The sequence below is a fragment of the Pleurodeles waltl genome, chromosome 6 (genome assembly GCF_031143425.1).
Source record: "Pleurodeles waltl isolate 20211129_DDA chromosome 6, aPleWal1.hap1.20221129, whole genome shotgun sequence".
Classification (NCBI taxonomy): Eukaryota; Metazoa; Chordata; class Amphibia; order Caudata; family Salamandridae; genus Pleurodeles; species Pleurodeles waltl.
In genome coordinates, this window is record NC_090445.1 from 885,260,891 (window position 1) to 885,280,118 (window position 19,228).

The 19,228-nt window shown below is 45.2% G+C and overlaps 1 protein-coding gene across 2 annotated transcripts in view; it reads right to left on the bottom strand.

The window, feature by feature from the left end:
• The window catches only part of DNMBP (dynamin binding protein), a 469,368-nt gene that overhangs the window by 254,351 nt on the left and 195,789 nt on the right, over positions 1-19,228 (bottom strand). For both annotated transcript variants that reach the window (XM_069239684.1, XM_069239685.1), the window contains one exon: positions 5,892-6,048. In XM_069239684.1, the coding sequence (XP_069095785.1) occupies positions 5,892-6,036 (145 nt within the window). In that variant the 5' untranslated portion in view covers positions 6,037-6,048. The remainder of the gene's footprint in view (positions 1-5,891; positions 6,049-19,228) is intronic.

The following is a 19,228-nucleotide window of genomic DNA, read 5'->3' on the forward strand; positions in this document are numbered from 1 at the left end:
TGACTATGGCTGTCCGGCCCATTGGCGATAGAGGCAAAGAACTCCAAAATGTCGAGGAGCCTCTGGTGGAGCGAAGCAACCTGTCTAAGTTACCTTCCCTTAGGTCTGACATAGAGTGATATACTTGAACGCCCAGGTATTTGAAGGTCTGGTGTGTCCATGGTAGTTGATGCATGGGGAGAGACGCTCGCTGTTCAGTGGGCAAACAAGTGAGAGGGAAGATACAAGATTTAGACCAATTCACATGCAAGCCGGAGACAAGAGCAACATATACGCGGTGAGAATCTGGAACTCACTTCCGCCTCAGCTTCGGACCACCACCTCTTCCCAGGCCTTCAAAACTGACCTCAAAGCTCTCCTCCTTCAAAGACACTTCCAAATTTAATTCAAGCCCTCTGTTTTCTGAAGGAAGTCCTTCCATTATAGGAAATTCTGTTCTCCATGCCTATAGAAGTGCCTTCCCAGGGTGTTTTTGTGTTTTGAGTGTCTGCCATTTAGTGCAGTCTTATACCTCTACCTGTATTTTGTACTCTTTTGTATCATGCACACGGCACCTTTCCTTTTACAACGTATCATTTGCTACCTCTTATATCTTGTTTGCTTTTGATACATGCACAACGGCCACCACTGCCTCATGTAACGTAACTATTGTTTTAGTGTTTTGAGTGTCTACCATTTACTGCAATTTTTTTTTTTTTTTTTTTACCTCTACTCGTACTTTATTTGCTCTTGTAACCTGCACACGTCACTTTTTCCTTTCGTATTGCCTCTTGTAATGTAACGTTTGCTTTTGTAACAGGCTCACTTGTAATTCTTCTCCTCTTGTATCTTTACTTTGCCTATTGTGAAGCGCTCTGACACCTTCGGGAAAAGTCTGCGCTATATAAAAACGCATTAAATAAAAATAAAAATAAAAAATATTCAGTATACGCATTACCTCGGTCAGGGAGGCAGAGTGGTTGCGCAGATATATCAGGGCGTCATCTGCGTACAAGGATATTATGTGATATGCGTCAAATTCCTGTATGCCCCATTTATGTGCATATCCCCGGAGCTTAATTGCGAGTGGTTCCATAGCTATTGCGATCAACAATGGAGAAAGCGGGCAGCCCTGCCTGGTTCCTCTGTCTATAGGAAAGGCCTCTGACACTACCTGACCGGTTTTAACTCGGGCTGTTGGTTTGGAGTATAGTGTAGCAATCCAGTTGATGAAGCCACTCCGGAAGCCAAACGCCTTGAGGGTGCGGAATAGATATTCCCAACCAAGCGTGTCGAACGCCTTCTCTATATCTAGTGACACGGTCACACTACCTGGGTCGGTGGTATTATGCATGATGCGGATTAGGCGCCTTATATTTAAAAAGGTGTTTCTACCCGGAATAAATCCCGACTGGTCAGGGTGTATTAAGTGCGGCAAATGGGGGAGCAATCTATTTGCTAGGATTTTCCCTAGGAGTTTGCAATCAGTGTTCAAGAGAGAAAGTGGTCTCTATGATCTGACATCCAGTGGATGACGTCCTGGTTTTGGCAGGACCACTATTAGTGCTTCCCTCATAGAGTCTGGTAACTGTTTTCTATTACGCGCTTCATTAAACACCTCTAGTAAGGGTTGCAGTAGGTGAGTGCTTTGTGAGTTGTAGTATTCTGGTGGCAGACCATCTGTGCCAGGGGTCTTGCCACGCGCCATATGAGAGAGGGCCAAACGAAGCTCCTCAATAGTAATGGGGCCGTCTAGGATGTCAGCGTTGTTGACGATTTTCGAGTTTTGGGGAATCTGAACCAGAAATTCAGCCAGTTGTTGTTCTGTAGGGGGGATAGAGGATTGGTATAGCGTGTGATAATACATGTAGAAGGCCTTGTTAACATCGGCTTGAGTGTTAACCACTATTCCTGTTTGTAATTTGATAGCCCCTATCGGCGGTGATTGACGCACCAGCCACGCCAGCAATTTGCCCGATCTGTCCCCTTCAGCATGTTGTCTCGTTTTGAAGGGTCTGTAGTCGTGCCTGCTAAGACTGTCATCCGTTTCTCTGTATTTTGCTTTCAGTGAGATTAGTGTTTCTGGTGGGGTATTGTTTGTTGAGACCTCAATCTCCGCCCTACGTATTTTGGCTTCTAATTTTAATAACTCTGTGGTAAGCATTTTCTTAATGCCCACAGTTGCTGCCGGGCAGTGCCCTCTAATTACTACTTTATGGGCATCCCACTCAGTGGCACGGGTTGATGTTGTGTTTTTATTTAGAGAGAATTAGTTCAACAGGCATGTGGCCAACTCAGTATTAAAAGGGGGGTCGGACAGGGCGTCTGGTTGCAGGCGCCATGTTGGAATGCGGGCATGTATATATCCCCAGAACAATGTGGCGTAGTGTGGGTTGTGGTCTTATATAGTACGGGCAGGTAGCCAGATGCAGCTACCTTTGGGATTATGTTAGGTGTAGCGAAGAACATATCCAGCCTGGTGTGAAGTTTGTGCACTGGTGAATAGAAAGAATACTCACGCAGTGTGGGATGGGAAGTTCTCCAAATTTCGTTTAGCCCATTATTAGAAGCCCAATCTGCCAAGTCGAGCGACGCTCGTTTAGCTGGGGCGTGGGTTAATGGAGGGGTAGAACGGTCTTTCAAGATATCTAGAACGCAGTTAAAATCCCCGCCCCATATGGCATCTGTTGCGGGGTCACTGAGCATGCTACTGTTTAGTGTCCTTAGGAAGTTGCGTTGATTTATGTTAGGGGTGTATAATGTTATCAGGGCTAAGGGGCCTCCGTCTAAAGTACCCTCCAGTAACACGTACCGCCTGTTTGGGTCACATTGTGTGCGGGACATAGTATATGGAACCCCGGGGGCTATCCAGATTATCGCTCCTCTGGCATATGTTGAGGAGGTGGTCCCATATAATTGGCCCTTCCATTTTGTTTTGGTATATGCCATAGAGGACTCATCTAAGTGGGTTTCTTGTAGCATGGTTATGTGTATCTGGTGCCTCCTGAGGTATGTATAAATCCGTTGCCTTTTGCTTACGGATGACATGCCCTTTACGTTCCATGTGAGAATTTTATAGTGTGTGGTATAACGATGATTTTAGGATGCCATGGAATTTAAGTGGGTAATGTGGGAGGGTACTGCCTGTGGTTGCGCAAGCCCGATTTTATTTGTAGTTTGATACGTATTCATATCGTCTAGCCTCTTAGCTACTGGACTGTGTAGGCTGCCTTTTAGGTTTACATTGTGGTGTGGCGCACTGCAAATAATACATGTCAATACATATAACAGTAAAACGTTCCATTCAACTACAACTATAATATCTGCTATACTTAGCAGCAGTTGCAGTTGTGGAAAGAACAGGGAGGTAGCAAAACTTGCAATCCTGGGGTAACGGTCCATATGGAGCGAGGGGTGATCCAAGACTACGGGTGGTTGAATGTCTTAGTCCCGGCCTATTTTGCGCATGTTGGTGTCCTTGCCGACCAGGAGCGGCAGCGAGCCGAGCATAAGAGTTAGGAAAAGTAATTATGTGATGACAAAAGGCGAGAGTATCCAGATAGGAGTAGCGGGTGAAACGTCCTCCTATGTTCAGGGACGAAGATTTAGCAAATGTCATCTGCTGATCGTGGAGTGAGGTTGGGGCCGCGGGCAGATTCCGCCGAGTCGGAGTTTAGCTCTGGGTCAGGATCTGCTTCTGATTGCCCAGATAAGGATGTCGGTGATGCGTTGGCGAAACGCAATGTAGACTGTAGCAGTAGCGATCGTTCAACCCGCGATTGTTCAGGGGTAGGTTTGTTATCATGTTTTCTACTGGGTTTGCGTTTATCCCTCGGAGGTAGGCTTTTGTCTATAGAGGGTAGTGAATCAGCTAGTCCTTTTGCGTGGAGCCATGTCCATGTGTCTTCAGGAGTGGAGAAGAAAAGAGTGCGGGTATTGTCTTGTATGCGAAGTTTAGCGGGGAACAACAAGGAGTATTTGATATTGTGCTCTCTTAGTCGCTCCTTAATCCGGTAGAATGAGTTTCGTTTTTTTTGTACCTCTACTGTGAAATCCAGATAGGCTGTTATTTGCGTGTTCTCAAAGTGCATTGGGCCTGCCTTTCAGAATAGCTGCAATATAAGGTCTCTATCACAGTAGTTCAGTAATTTTGCTATGAGGGGACGTGGATAAGCGCCTGGGGGCGGGAGTCTGCCTGGGACCCTGTGGGCGCGTTCTATGGAAAAAAACTTTGGAACATTATTTTTCAAAACTGATTCAGTCAGCCATTGTTCGATGAAGAGTTCTGCACTGGGGCCTTCGGCGCGTTCCAGAAATCCCACGAACCGGATGTTATTTCGACGCGATCTGCCTTCTGCTTCTTCGGCTCTGCATTTAAGTGTCTCGACTTCTGCTGTTACAGCTCCCAGCTGTGATTTAACCTCGAGCATAGAAGGTGTGAGGTGCGACGTATCTTTTTCCAGCTCAGCAACCTTTTCTGCTAGCGCCTGTTGGTCCGTGCGGAGCAAGTTAACATCTTCTATAACTGAGCCAATCTTCGCCTCCAAAGTAGTTTTAGTGTCAAGTATGGCTTGTAGCACTTTTTCAAGTTGTGTTGAGTGCGTTTGCAATGTCGCTTCCATTTTCTGAAGGGCTTGATATGTGGCTGACGCCCCAGTTAGTAGAGGCGGTGTAGCAGGGTCCATGGTTCCTGGGGGCGCCCGTGGGGTCGTTGGTTATCCCATTAGGTGGTTTTCGTGCAATGCTGTTGTTGGTCTTTGGATTTTACGTTGCGTTGCTTAATTATATCGCACTGGCTTGGCGCTTTGGTGCTGGTGGCGTGTTTAAAATGGTGCAGAGAGGTTTAACTACGCTACAGTACTTGAGGATGTCAGGCGGCCGGTATTTTATTTTTTCCCCCACTTTCTTTCTTTTCTCCTACAAGTAGGCACTACCTGGATCAGCTGCTTCTGCAATTTATTTCTAGCTGCGTTTCTGTCAACTTTTTGCGCTGATGTGGTATTACCTTTTCACGGCCCCACCAGCTTGGCTTTGCGTTTCTTTGTTTGCCCCTGGCATGATGGGGTGGTATATACCTTGAGCACGTTCGTTCTCTCGCGGCTACTATTTTTGGTGGCTATAGCGTAGTGAACTAGCCTTTCGAGTGTCCGTAGTTCTCAGAGCCTGGGGGCCTCCCGGCTATTGCCCTGGTTATCTAAGGGCCCTCGTGTCCTCCAAAGGGGCACAAGAGGCCCGCGGAGCGTGTGTGCGCCTCGCCAGCGCAGCCGATGTAGCGTCTGTCAGTCGCAGTCTTAACGGGGCGGGGCCCCCGAGGCGAAGCAGCCGCGCGGACAAGCCGCCACTTACCGCCTTCGGGGAACCCCGGCTTTCCACCCGGTCGCGGCCCAGGCTGCTCCGATTCTTTGGCGCGAGCAGCACTCGGGCGCCTCCCAGCGCGATCGTGCGGCGGGGACGGACGCCTCGAGCGCCTCACGGCGTGGTCGTGTGCCGATCACTCTAAGCAGCTCCTTCGCTGCTCCGCTCGCCACCGCCCCCGTCTTGTTGACTCCGCAGCTGGGGGGGATGGTTCTCGACCCCGCAGCGGGTCCAGGCGTCTTCATACAGGATTTTTATTTTAGGCCGGGGACGGAGCTGCGATTTATGCGTCCGACCCGGTCGCCATGTTGGACACGCCCCCACCTATGTTAGCTTAAGGGTTTTCTTCCAAGATACGAAAGCAAAACGGTGTTGCAAATGTGATATTATAGAACAAAGCATTATTCAACTGTGTGACAGAAAACTCTTTCAGATATTGCAAGTTATACTAGAAATCAAGCCTGTCAAAACTAATAAATAACTATATACTCAATTATCAACACATAATATTTAGAAAGGTTAACCAGCGTATTCCATGATTATCCAAATGATCTTACCTGTGATGCCCCTTTTGCTGCCAAGGAGCCAGAACTCATCCACCACACTTAAGACTTCAATGACATCCCCCACAAACAAGGGCAGCTCTTCGGAGACACTGGGACAGAAATCAAACATAGCTCGAACAACGGATCCAACCTCCATCGTGTGTCAGACCTAGAGAGGACACACATAAGACATGCTTTATACATGAAAGTTATCCCTTGGAAAAGAAAACAGAGAGGAAATATTTTGTCTGCGTTCCATGTCCAAGAGGTTCATGGACAACGTTGAACTGGCCTGTTAAGTCATCCAGATTTACCTAAATGGCTTATACCGCCTCATAACGTGTTCAACAAGAGATGCAACTACAGGGAAAGGGCAGAAAAATGTCCTTCAGGGATAATAATGTGTAACCACCAGGGTCTGACTGGTCTATAGGCAAATCTGGCAGTGCCAGACGTCCTGGACTGAGAGGTCAGTTTGTGTATCTGTTTTTTGTCTGTTTGTGGGCCTATTGTGTGGCTTTGTGGGCCGTTTTTAATGTTGATTTCCAGGATATTACCACAAAAATAGACGGCAGCAAAGACAAGTGCATGCAGTTTCCCATGTCTTGCTAAACACCCATATGGCACATCTCTACAAGTTTAAAATTGAACCAATTTGCAAATGTGGGCTACATTTTTAGCTATCTGATTTGCTAAAGGAGGCCACTTTTATTCTGGTCCCCAGGCCTATTTTCTGTCCCAGTCCGACCCTAGAAACCATCATAAAACTATTGTGTCTTTACGAACAAGTATTGGCAAAGCCAATAGATCTCGCCCTTGTGACCTATTGGCTTTGCCAACTGCTTTTAGCCACGCTGCATCAGTGAGGCTGTGCAGTGTAGCTAAAAGCAGTTCAAAATATTGTCTGAAAAAAAGCCTTTAACGTGAGCACCACATGTGCCTGACTACATAATTGATCTAAGTTGGTTCAGTAACTAAAAATAAAATTAAATGCACACAGGGGAGGGTGGGGAAAGACGATCAATATGGGAAAGGCTGAGACGGGAGGAAGCCAAAGCAACACAGGGAAGGGCCGGAGGGATATCCAAAGCAATATGGGGGAAGGCGGAAGGGATGGGTGAGCCAAAGAAACACAGGGGAGGGCACAGTGTGTGAGGGACGGGACAGGGAAGCAAAGGAGGGCGAGAGGATGTGAAAGTAACAACGAAGGCGTGGGGAGACAACGGGGAGAAACACACAGGCAACAGAGAGCAACGCAGAGTGCACTGGGAGAGAAGTATGCATGGGTGGCGGCTTGAAAACTCAGGTGTTCTCATGGACGGCTTAACAGAAAAAAGTAGAGCTTTAAAAGCAAGCAGGGAAGCAGAGATTCCAACCAATCAAAGCAGCAATGGAAGGGACAATCACAAGATTGACAAGCTGAGGCATGAATAAGAAGCAGGTAAATATGAATGACAGGAAGGCCAACCAAACCCCTCTACGTTATCGTTACGCCACAATATGCCTCGCAGCAGCCCATGCATGCGCTGACTAGTAGGCTCAACCTATCAAAGTTTGCAGGTTAACACTCTGCAATCCTAAGGCGAAGTAAACGCTTTAATATCCAAAACACTGCAAACTTAAGTAATGATTTATGGTCCAAGAAAGGAGAAGAAAATAAAGAACATATTCTCTATAAATGAAGAAAAGATCACCCTAGAATAAGATCTGACTTAAATTGCTTATAGGAAAAAACAACATATCCCCAGATTGAAACAAGGTGTCCGAAAGCCCTTTTCCAACAAAAAATATATAAACTGACAATCTGTAGCAGTAGAGATATTTACCAGTATAAATTCTGGTTAATCTGGGCATGTTATAATAACTAAACAATTATGTGACCTAGAAATGCAGATAGCACGTCAAGCGGGGGCAGAAACAACTACATAGTTTAAAATTAAAATGCCACACGTGACTGTGCTCAAATCACACATTGAGCTATTGTTCTGGACAGCTGGCAAGACCTGGACCAGAGTAAGCAATCAGAACGATTAAAGAAGGGGAGAGAAGCAGTGGCAAAGCCAATTGGGCTCAGTAATCCCAGAGGTACTGGCATCGGCTTGTCAATATCAATATCTTTTAGCCATCTCTAGTCATAGTCCCTCTAAATGTTAACCTTTGGGCTTAGTTTTAAGCTGCTCAAAAACTGGGAGGATATGAAACTAAGTGCTTAAGTGACTTAAAAATCTATTGTGCAGATAGAAAAATGTATTGTGAAATAGAGGGGTAGATAAATAGATGAAAATATAGAGAAAAAAGAGGTAAAAGATAGACAGATTAAAGATAGATACGATATAGAGAAAGATAGATAGCTAAATGATAGCTAAAAGATAGTTAAACAACAGATTGTAGACAGATAAACGATATATAAACGATAGACAGATATATAGAAGATGGATAAATAGCTAAACGATAGAGAGATACCTAGATAGATAGCTAAAAGATAGATATATATAAAAGAAAGAAAAACGACAGATAAAAGATAGATATGACATCTAAGAGATATAGATAAAAGACAGATAATACATAGACAGATAAAAGATAGATGATAAATAGATGCTAGATGGATAGCTAGATATAGATAAAAGATAGATAAGACAGACAGATAGCTCAACAGATATATAAAAGATAGATAAAAAATAGATAAATAAAATATAGCTATATAAAAGATCAATAGATAGATAAAAAAACAGATAAATGGATAGATAGATCTGTACCCCCACCCCACGTCCCTCCTTAAAGGGCCGTTCTAGCCATTTAAAGAAAAGACTGTTTGTTGTCTACTATATTCTGTATCTGCACCGACTTCCATTCATAATGGAGCAAAGCTGAACTACTCGGAAAACCAACAAGACATTCATCTGGCCTTCAGGGAAGCATTAAGACCTTTTTATTTTGTTAAAAGACTCAATTTTGGACGTTATATTTTCCACTTTACTCGGCTGCAGTTAGCTTATTTTTTCACATAGCACAAAGAAATCTCTGAGTAATTACTGAGCTGTACAATTATCAAAATTGCCTGTCCTTTGTGTTGATCGAGTTCTCGCACCCAGCATTATTTACCCCAGACTTCCTATAAGTTCTGGTTGAAACGCTCCTCCACTGAACCCCACTGGTGATTCTCAGCAGCTGTCTCACTGGCAAGCCTGTGCAATAAAATGCACATTTGGCAAAGCAATATTTATGTCTTTCTTCTGTGGTAAAACTAAAGTAGCAAAAAATAAGATTAAACCCCAAAAACTACACACTGGTCAAAACTATGCATGTTTGTTTTTGTATATGTGGTGCTTAAAATCTATTTATTTGTCAAGCACTGTAATTCTTATAGTGCTATGCATGCACCCACGGTCACTTCAGGGTAGAGCGATTCATGCATGCTCTGGTGCAATTTGTCTTTCCTATTAAGGCTCAGGTTTGATTAAGCACTGTTACGAGTGCTTCTTCGATACTAGCGAGTCAGTACTCTCCTGCATTTTTTTTTTTTTTTAAATCTTTTTATTGACATTTTCAGTACGTTACATATTGTACATTAGTCATTTTTGTATGAAAATAGACATAGATCCAGTCCTGCTGGTTGTACAAGTGGCTTTGAGAGCTAACATTTCAGGCTAGGTACATACGATCTTACATTTGATATAATACAAGCTTCTCAGCTGTGGTATGGTGTATATTAGTCTGGCATAGTATGTAACCTTCAAGCATCATGTTCTACCATTTCTCTGATTTGATTACAACTTTAACTTATTAAACTTAACCTAAATCTGACATCATCAATCTTTTCTATGAGGGATAAAGTATTTGTACCTTTCCTTGACCACTGTTTTTGGTTATATCTTGGGATAATGTATTGCATGTGCTTGTTTAAGCATATGTATCTATCATCTGGGGGGAGCAGTCTAGGATTACAAATTTCATATAGCTTGTTGTGTGTTTATATAGAGGCATCACTATGTAGTAATTTCAAACCCTTCTGTTCTACATATTGTAACAAAATTCTCTAATATTTCATCTCACTCATCAGCCAAGGGGTAATTTCTCATTCCTCTACTTTCTTCTCTTTTAAGAGCTGTACTTTCTGCTTTTCCCCAGTCTAGCATCTCTGCACACCACTGTGTCACCCGTGGGGGCGCTGCAGCTTTCCAGCGCTTGGTTAGTAGGCATTTTGCTAGTATGAGTGCTAGGTTTGTTAGCCGTGGGAGTGCTTTTCCCTTCTTTGGGCGTGGGAACAAACCCAGCAAGCAGGCCTCCAATGTCCGGCACATAGGGGCGCCCGCTACTTTTTCTAAAACATTTGTTACACTATTCCAATATTGAGCGATGGCTGGGCAACTCCAGAGCATGTGTAATAAGTCTGCCTCTTCAGTACCACATCTTGGGCAGCCTGGTGATGCGTCGGGATATAGCAAGTGTATCTTGTGCGGTGTGAGATATGCCCTGTGTAAAATAGCATACTGTATAAATTTAAATCTAGTATTACGTGGTATTTGACTAGGGTATTTCAGTATTGTCTCCCAGTCATCCTCTGAAAGTTCTTTGCCAACATCTGTCTCCCATTTAGTTTTCAGCTGGGCTAGAGGCGGTGATAAATGAGTCTTCAACCCACGGTACAGCCATTTTATTAAATGTCTACCATGTCCTACTGTGTAAACAGCGTTTACAAGTTCCTGTGTAGGGGGTTCTTTACTGTCTCGGGCCCAGTGGTTTTTAATATAATGCAGTATGGTAGCATGTAAAAGAAAGAGCGATGAAGTCAAGTTGTGTTTGTGTGTGAAGTCTGTGTGTACTAATAAATGCTGGTCTCTGAAGAATGACCCAACCGTGTCCACGCCGTAGTGTGACCACTTCTGTAGTTGTCGTTGGGACAGTATACCTGTGTTTACTGGTAGTCCCAGAAGTGGAATACTGGGGGAGTATGGGGTTGTTCTAGTTGTATATTTGAGCGTTGTTTTCCAGTATTGCAAAGCTATTCGTAATAAGAGTGGCAGTTTCTTTGGGGCTTGGAAGCCAGGACATAACAGGGAATGTATGTGACCTTTATCTAACATTTCCTGGGATTACTCGATTTCTTGTAAATTTCTTCTGGCTAGCCAATATGCCAGCCATTACAGTTGACCTGCCATACAATAAGCCTTAAAGTCAGGTGTGCCCATGCCTCCTTTCTCTGTTGGCATCTACAGTTTGGCTAGGCCTATACGGCGTCTACCCCTCCCCCAGATCACGTCGATTAGCATCGAGTTAAGGGTTTTGAAGTGTATTTCTGGGATTTTCACTAGTAGATTCATAAAATAATATAGCAAGTGGGGTAGAATTACCATCTTGGCCAGGGCGATCTTACCTGCAACTGATATTGGTAGTGATGTCCAAAATTGTATCTGTGATCTAAGTGAAGCCATCGCTTTTAATAAATTACTTTCCACTAGATCTATTGGGGTGCGATAAATTTGTATGCCGAGGTATCGGAATGTGTCTGAGGCTAGTTGTAGGTGTTTGTCGCCGAATGTTATTGTATTTCTCGGATCTGGGCCAGTGAGGGAGAACGCCACTGATTTGTCAAAGTTTATAGAATGTCCTGATAGTGGTGTGAATTTTTTTAATATTTGTGCTATAGTATCCAGGTTCTGCCTCATATCTTTCACATATAAAATAATGTCGTCCGCATATAGTGATACTGTGTGATTGGTCCCAGGTGTGCCTATTCCCCAGTCTATACCGTCTTGTCGTAGCTTGCAGGCTAGTGGTTCTATCGCCATAATGAACAGTAAGAGGGATAGCGGACATCCTTGCCTGGTGCCCCTTTGTACATGGTAGGTATCTGAGATGTTCTGACCAGTGCGTGCTCTTGCTGTCGGGGAGGTGTATAATAACCGAACCCAGCGTATGTAGTCGTGGGGGACGTTGAACCTCTCTAATACTTTAAACATATATTCCCAGCTCAGGGAGTCAAATGCCTGTGTGGGATCCAGTGACAGGCATCCTGCGTGTGGGTAATGACTCATAGCAGCATCCATTACATGGTACAGTAGACGAATGTTTAGGGAAGTGTTACGGGACGGGACAAATCTGCATAGGTCCGTGTGTATCAGGCTATCTATGTAATTAAGCAGTCGTTGCGCTAGTATTTTTGCTAATATTTTATATTCTGTATTTAACAGAGATAAGGGTCTGTAAGATGACATATCAGTTGTGGCTTTTCCTGGTTTTAACGGTGAGGTGACTATTGCCTGTTTAGTTGTGTCTGGAAGAACTCCATGTTTTAGAGAGGCATAATATAATTTTTCTAACTGTGGGGGCAAGTTGTGAGCAGTAGAGGGAGTAAAATTCAGATGGTAACCCGTCTGAACCCGGTGCTTTATTTCACGCCATGCTTTTAATTGTTTCCTTTATTTCGTCTTGTGTTATTTGCGCGCTTAATTGAAGCTTGGCCTCCTCTGTCAGTGTTGGTAGTCTAATGTCAGCTAGGAAGACCTCAATCTCGGCTCGATTTATAGTTGTAGGGGCTGAGTATAAAGTTGTGTAATAATCATGGAAAGCATTATTTATCCCCAGTTGTGTATTTATTGTATCTTGTTGTGACGTAATAATCTGCAGGATAGGAGTGGGGGGGGGTGTGGGGGGGAGTTCAGCTTTAATCAGGCACGCCAATAGAGTTCCTGCTTTGTCTCCTTCTCTGTGGATGCATTCACAGTATTTTATATAGTCTATTTTCCGTAATCTTTCCACAAGCTCTGTGTGTTTGGCTCTTGCTTCTTGCAGCTGCTGAGTCAATGAGGGTCTTAATATCGCCTCTTTTTCTAGTGTGTGTAGCCTGTTTTCTATTAACTTTAATTCCCTGGTTAGTACTTTACGTACTCTAGTTGTCACTTCCATCACCACACCCCTTATCACCACTTTAAATGCTTCCCATTCGAGTAATGGAGAGGATGCTGAGCCTGCGTTGTCGGTGAAGAAGTTTGTGATTGTTTGGGATATTTCTGTTCTTAAGATATCATCTTCTAGTATTGATGGCTGTAAACGCCATGTGAGGATCGGCGTAGATCGCCGCCCCCACAATAGCACTATCTCGAGGGGGTTATGGTCTGACAATGTTTTTCCTAAATATGTGGCTTGTGATATCGGAGTCTGCACTGAAGTAGTGCACACTACATGATCTAGTCTCATGTATACTTTATGTGGATATGAATAAAAGGAGTATTCTCTTATATCTATGTTTCTAGCTCACCAAATATCCGTCAGTGACCAGCCTTGTAGCCAATTACGCAATGCTTCTGCCTGTTGTGCATTAGTTCCTGACAATGGGGTAGTTGTGCGGTCTGTCATGATATCTAGTACCGCATTAAAGACTCCGCCTATTATCCATGGGATGTGAGCCCATTGCAATAGCACTCCAAGCGCTCCAGGAAGGTATCCTGTGCAGTATTCGGGGAGTATATACTTCCTAGTATTATATGTTTCCCATCTAGATTACCTTTGACCAGTGTGTAACGGCCTTCATCATCATTTTTGGTCTCTAGTATTTCAAATGGTACCCCAGTGCGTATCCATACCGCCGTTCCCCTTGCGAACACTGAATATGTTGTGTGTAGGAGTTGGCCCGCCACTTCTTACTGAGTTTCGTTGCTTCGTGGGTAGTGAGGTGAGTTTCTTGTAAATAGGCTATATGTATATTCCGACAATATAGTTGAGCTAAAATTCTATGTCGCTTTTGAACGGATCCCATTCCCCGTACATTCCAGGTGATAATATTGTATTCACGTAATGCAGTCATATTGAGATATTGATGTAGTGGTCTCTTTAGTAGTCTGTGTTACTGGCTGTCCCTCTTGGTATAATATATATGATATGTGTGTTGATGTCAGTGTTCTAAATCTACTTCCAACTTTACTTTTTAAACTGAATACTGGGCGAAGCTCAAACTGGCTTTGCCAAACCATCGTGTTATATAGAACCATTATCGTTGCCACCAACGGGGAAGCATCTACAAAGAAAGGGAGCCTGCGCTCTGGGGTTCTATCTGGTGTACTGTTAATAGTTCTCGCCTGTGGCCAACTAATTATTTGGTAGATGACGAGGAGTACGGTTCTCGACCATCTGGGCCCGCCCTGTAGAAAGGAAGAAGTAGACTCCGCGAGCGTTGGGTGCCCAGCGGTAGGTATGGAATACTGTGTTTTTCTTCAGAGGTCGTGGGCTGACTGCGGGGTAACAGCAGGGAACAACGCTGAGCTGCCTTCTGAATCAGATGCTGCGTCACTGTCTATGGATGAAGTAGGTCCGTGCGGGGAGGAGTCTGTCCCTTGTAAGGAATACACTGATTGCAGTGCCCCATTTCGGCCCTCCAGGACCTGCATCATAGTTAGGCCAGTCTTTTTTCGAGTCGATTGCATCTTACCACGTCCACTCCTACGTGATTGATGGGGCTGTCTCGGGGGCAGGGCATCACGCTCCTCGTTCCCCAAGTGAGGAAAGGTCGCATCCAGCCAGTCACATGCAGAGTCAGGTATTTCCCAAAAATTTATTTTCTGATTAAATGTGACACGCAACCGGGCCGGGAATAATAGTGCATATTTCAGTCCTTCAGTTCGTAGCCTCCATTTCACTACCTGGAAAGAGGCTCTGCGCTTCTGGACCATTAGTGTGTAGTCAGGGTATAGAGAGATTCGAGTGTTGTCTACAGTGATAGGGTCTAGATCTTTTGCCGCTTGTAGTATGATGTCTCTGTCCCTGTAGTTTAGGATCTGGGCTATCAAGGGACGTGCTGGCGCGCCCGGAGGGGGTCTCTTTCCTGGTATACGGTGCGCCCTCTCTACTGCAAAGTGGGTTAACAGTCTGGCCGCCGTTATTTTCCTTAGCCAGTGTTCTATGTATTGCGTAGGATTCTTGCCCTCCGTCCCCTCCGGGAGACCTATTATGCGTACATTATTGCATCGGGATCGCCCTCCGCATCCTCAACACGTTCTTGTAGCGTTTACACCTGTTGTTGGAGGCGTTCGATGGCATTCTTGTTTTCTTTGTGGGTCGGAATAATCTCAGCGACATTGGATTCTGCCTGTTTCAGTCTGTCCGATCATTTTTTTCTGGTCATCCTTCAGGAAATTTAACTCGATCGTTATTGATCCTAGTTTTTTCTCTATTGCTTGCCTGGAGTCTCTAATCTCCTGGAGAATAATGTCCAGTTTGTCTGCTTGATCCCCGGGTGGCGTTGCTTGCATTGGGTCATCAGGTGATGGTCTTTCCATGTCGTCTGATTGCTTTCCCTTGGTGCGGCCCATCGTTACTTGTTTCTATGCTAGTATTTGCGTAGAGGGGCGCTCGTTATATGGGGTAATTGCTAGCTGTATTCTGGAGCCTGCGGGCCTTCCTTCTGTGTGTGTCTTCAGCTGCCAGGCTTAGCGGGTGCGGTCTTGCGGTCGCTCCAGAACTTTGTGTTGGGCTCCGCTGGTATTGGGGCGTGCGTTACAGCGGTTATTTCCTTCTCAGGCTGTCTGGTCCCCTCTGTGTGCCTTCTGGTAGCGGGCCAATTAAGTTCTGAACGGGGGCTCGACCGTCAAACGAGGGCGGGGCTCTAGTAGTTCCTCGGCACAGCACTCTCCGTCAGAGGGGTGCCGCCGCTCCCCTGCTTCTGTTTCCCATGCACGGCCGTTGGTGCGCCTGGTCCCTGGGCCGCTTCCTCACTCCTCACTGCCAATTTGCACTCTCGGTCGGGCCCTGCGGGTAAGACTCAAGGCGCGGAGAGGTGGGGGGATACCTGAGGAGCGGACTCCCCAATTTCTCCAGGTACGCCGCGTCGACCCCCGCCCTCAGCACCAGCCTCAACCCGCTCTCCTCCCCTCACTCACCGCAGTGCGGCTTCTTACGGTCGGCGTCCCATCTACGCGGCTGCCGCGGCGTGGGCCCAGATCAGGGCCAGGTCCGGTATTCCATTTCTGAGCCCAGCCGGGGGCTCCAATCGCTCTTTGGGGGTGGTCCGCTGGTTCCCACGTGTTCCGGATAACTTATCACCACATAGCAGCCCAATTTCGCAGCAGAATCTGCATTTTAGGCAGGCCCGGGACGGGAGCTCCGGGATTAGACGGCCGCCATATTAGGGGGCAGACCACACCCCCTCAGTAGTCTCCTGCATATGTTATAAAGCCAGCAATTAAGCCACAAAATATTGTGCTATGCACCAGCGTGACCTACAGCAGCAGTTCCTCCGCTATGGAGGAGGAGCGTCGCCCAACACCCCACCAGCAGCAGCAGCTACAAAACTTCAAAAGTAAAAGGATAATAAACCATGTTTATTCTCGTTTTATATTTCTAGTGGATGGGGCAATGGGGGATGACATGCAGGGAGGAGAGGTGGTGACGCTGCTGTCAGTGTGCATTTGGGTTTGGCTGGCCGTCTCAGGACGGCCAAACGGACATGCACAATGAGCGGTCTCTAACCGGAGCTATGTTGCCGGGTTGGAGACACCAGGCACAGGCTCCCAGTCTGCCTGGAAGAGCAAACTGAGGGTGCACAGGCCAATCCTGATGCTGCTCTCATGCTGCCAGCCTGGGAGCCTGTGCCTGCAGTGGACAGTGGCGACTGAAGAGCCAATACAGCAGTTAAGTTTTGTTTGTGTGTTGTTGTTTTGTGTCCCCTCCCCCCCCCCCCACTTCGTCCCTACGCCAGCCGCAACTGGTGACATATATGCAGGCACTATGCATGTAACTAGGCTATAAGTGCATCAGTTATATTGGGTGTTTTAAAGGGCACAACACAGCTAACTAAAATACATTTCACCTAACCCTGATAAAAAGTATTTAGAAATTACTGTGCAGATATTAAACTACAAAGCATTGTAGTAGTCTGCAACATTTTGTCTCTTGGAATGGACTGTGAGGCTGAGCCCAAGTTCACCCAGCTCTGAAGCCTGGCTTTACAGTGACAGTTAGATTCACCCGATGCTACAGCTTGGCTTTATAGGTACACCTAGTAATGGACTGTGATACTGCAGCCACATTTCCCCAGCACCTGGCTCTACAGGTACATCTAGTCATGGACTGTGATACTGCATCCTGGATCACCCAGCACTGAAGCCCAACTTTACAGGAACCTCTTAATACGGCCTCTAGTACTGCAACCTTTTACACCCATGCCTGGTTCTATCTTACAGGACCTCTCTCTATTGATGGTCATTGCTGGTGCCCACAAGTCCACATGCTCAATAGAGGTGACAAGGCACTAAAACACAAGTAGATTCAACATACAGACGTTTCAAGCAGTATCTAAGAGGAAATAACAGCGGGCCTAAAAATTAACGCCCTGAATACAGAATAATAAAAAGCCACAAAAATGCATCTCAGTATCTGCGTTAAAGACGTAATGTGCTAGGAATGAACAGCAACGGCGCCGACCTTGAAAAAACAATGACAGGAACAGACTGAATATTACAGATCACTCAACAGGAACTACCAGACACAATCATTTTTTTAAAAACCTAAAAAAAAAAAAATATATGGTACACAGAAAATGACCAAATACGGTTTAAGGAACCACAGCATGGAAACAGAGAAAGGGAGGTAGACAAACACTGACACTGGAGGCAACGCACATCAGTAAGTCACGAAACGATAACGTGAGAGGAAAGTTGTTTTCTAATACGTTGTAGGAAATATATGTTGGCAAGAGATAATATTCACAGATTTGAAAATAAGTACTGGTGGGTGAAAAGCAAAATGGCAGAAAAAGGTACTGAATAGCTAGCAGCCATGTGTACCATATGCAAACAAAAGCCCAGGAGCATACAAGAAATGAGGCCAATCTCAGTTAGCACTGTATAGACTGAATGCACATGAGTGAATAACTGATCTCTTTCATGCATTCCCCCCTTTCTTAGCTTATTTAATGTAGGACTGGTGTCTCAGAAAGGGCTGAGAAATATTCTTAAAAACAAAGCTTTTGTAAAACAGTATTATATGGTATTGCACCCTTAAGCACGTTTGCTTGTGGCCCGATTAAGTAGGGATTATGAGCAACCTGAGGTACTGAAAACAAGCATATAGTACTGGTGCCCGAAGTTATACGACCTCTTTCAACCTGTGGTACTGCACACTTACATACAGTACTGGTGGCTGATGTTTCCTTCAATTTTCATCAGAAGTGCAGAGATTCATTGGGAGGAACAGGAGCGTGGGTAGGGTTGAGGGAAGCTTGATGGTTAGAAGACAGATGGATGCTCAAGGAGCCTCTCATAGAACCATAAGGTGCTGTGCGTTGCACATTCAGTCCGGAGCCCGAATATATGAGACCTCTTGTAGCAGTGTGAGGCACTTACTGCATTTTCATGTTTAGCAGCTTGCATGATCATAAATACAATTTTGACACGGACACCAGCGCAGTCCCTTTTGGTTCCCCCTGCTGTGCACAAGGCAATCTGTAGCTGAGATAAGAATACAATTTACAGGCCGGTTTACAGAAATAGAGCGGAGCTTAAAGGGACAAGACCTATTGTGTTAATTTGTTTTCAAAGAAGAAAAAAGTATTCCTTTAACAGATGGTAAAATGGTAACCAGTGTACAGGGAGTGCAGAATTATTAGGCAAATGAGTATTTTGACCACATCATCCTCTTTATGCATGTTGTCTTACTCCAAGCTGTATAGGCTCGAAAGCCTACTACCAATTAAGCATATTAGGTGATGTGCATCTCTGTAATGAGAAGGGGTGTGGTCTAATGACATCAACACCCTATATCAGGTGTGCATAATTATTAGGCAACTTCCTTTCCTTTGGCAAAATGGGTCAAAAGAAGGACTTGACAGGCTCAGAAAAGTCAAAAATAGTGAGATATCTTGCAGAGGTATGCAGCACTCTTAAAATTGCAAAGCTTCTGAAGCGTGATCATCGAACAATCAAGCGTTTCATTCAAAATAGTCAACAGGGTCGCAAGAAGCGTGTGGAAAAACCAAGGCGCAAAATAACTGCCCATGAACTGAGAAAAGTCAAGCGTGCAGCTGCCACGATGCCACTTGCCACCAGTTTGGCCATATTTCAGACCTGCAACATCACTGGAGTGCCCAAAAGCACAAGGTGTGCAATACTCAGAGACATGGCCAAGGTAAGAAAGGCTGAAAGACGACCACCACTGAACAAGACACACAAGCTGAAACGTCAAGACTGGGCCAAGAAATATCTCAAGACTAATTTTCTAAGGTTTTATGGACTGATGAAATGAGAGTGAGTCTTGATGGGCCAGATGGATGGGCCCGTGGCTGGATTGGTAAAGGGCAGAGAGCTCCAGTCCGACTCAGACGCCAGCAAGGTGGAGGTGGAGTACTGGTTTGGGCTGGT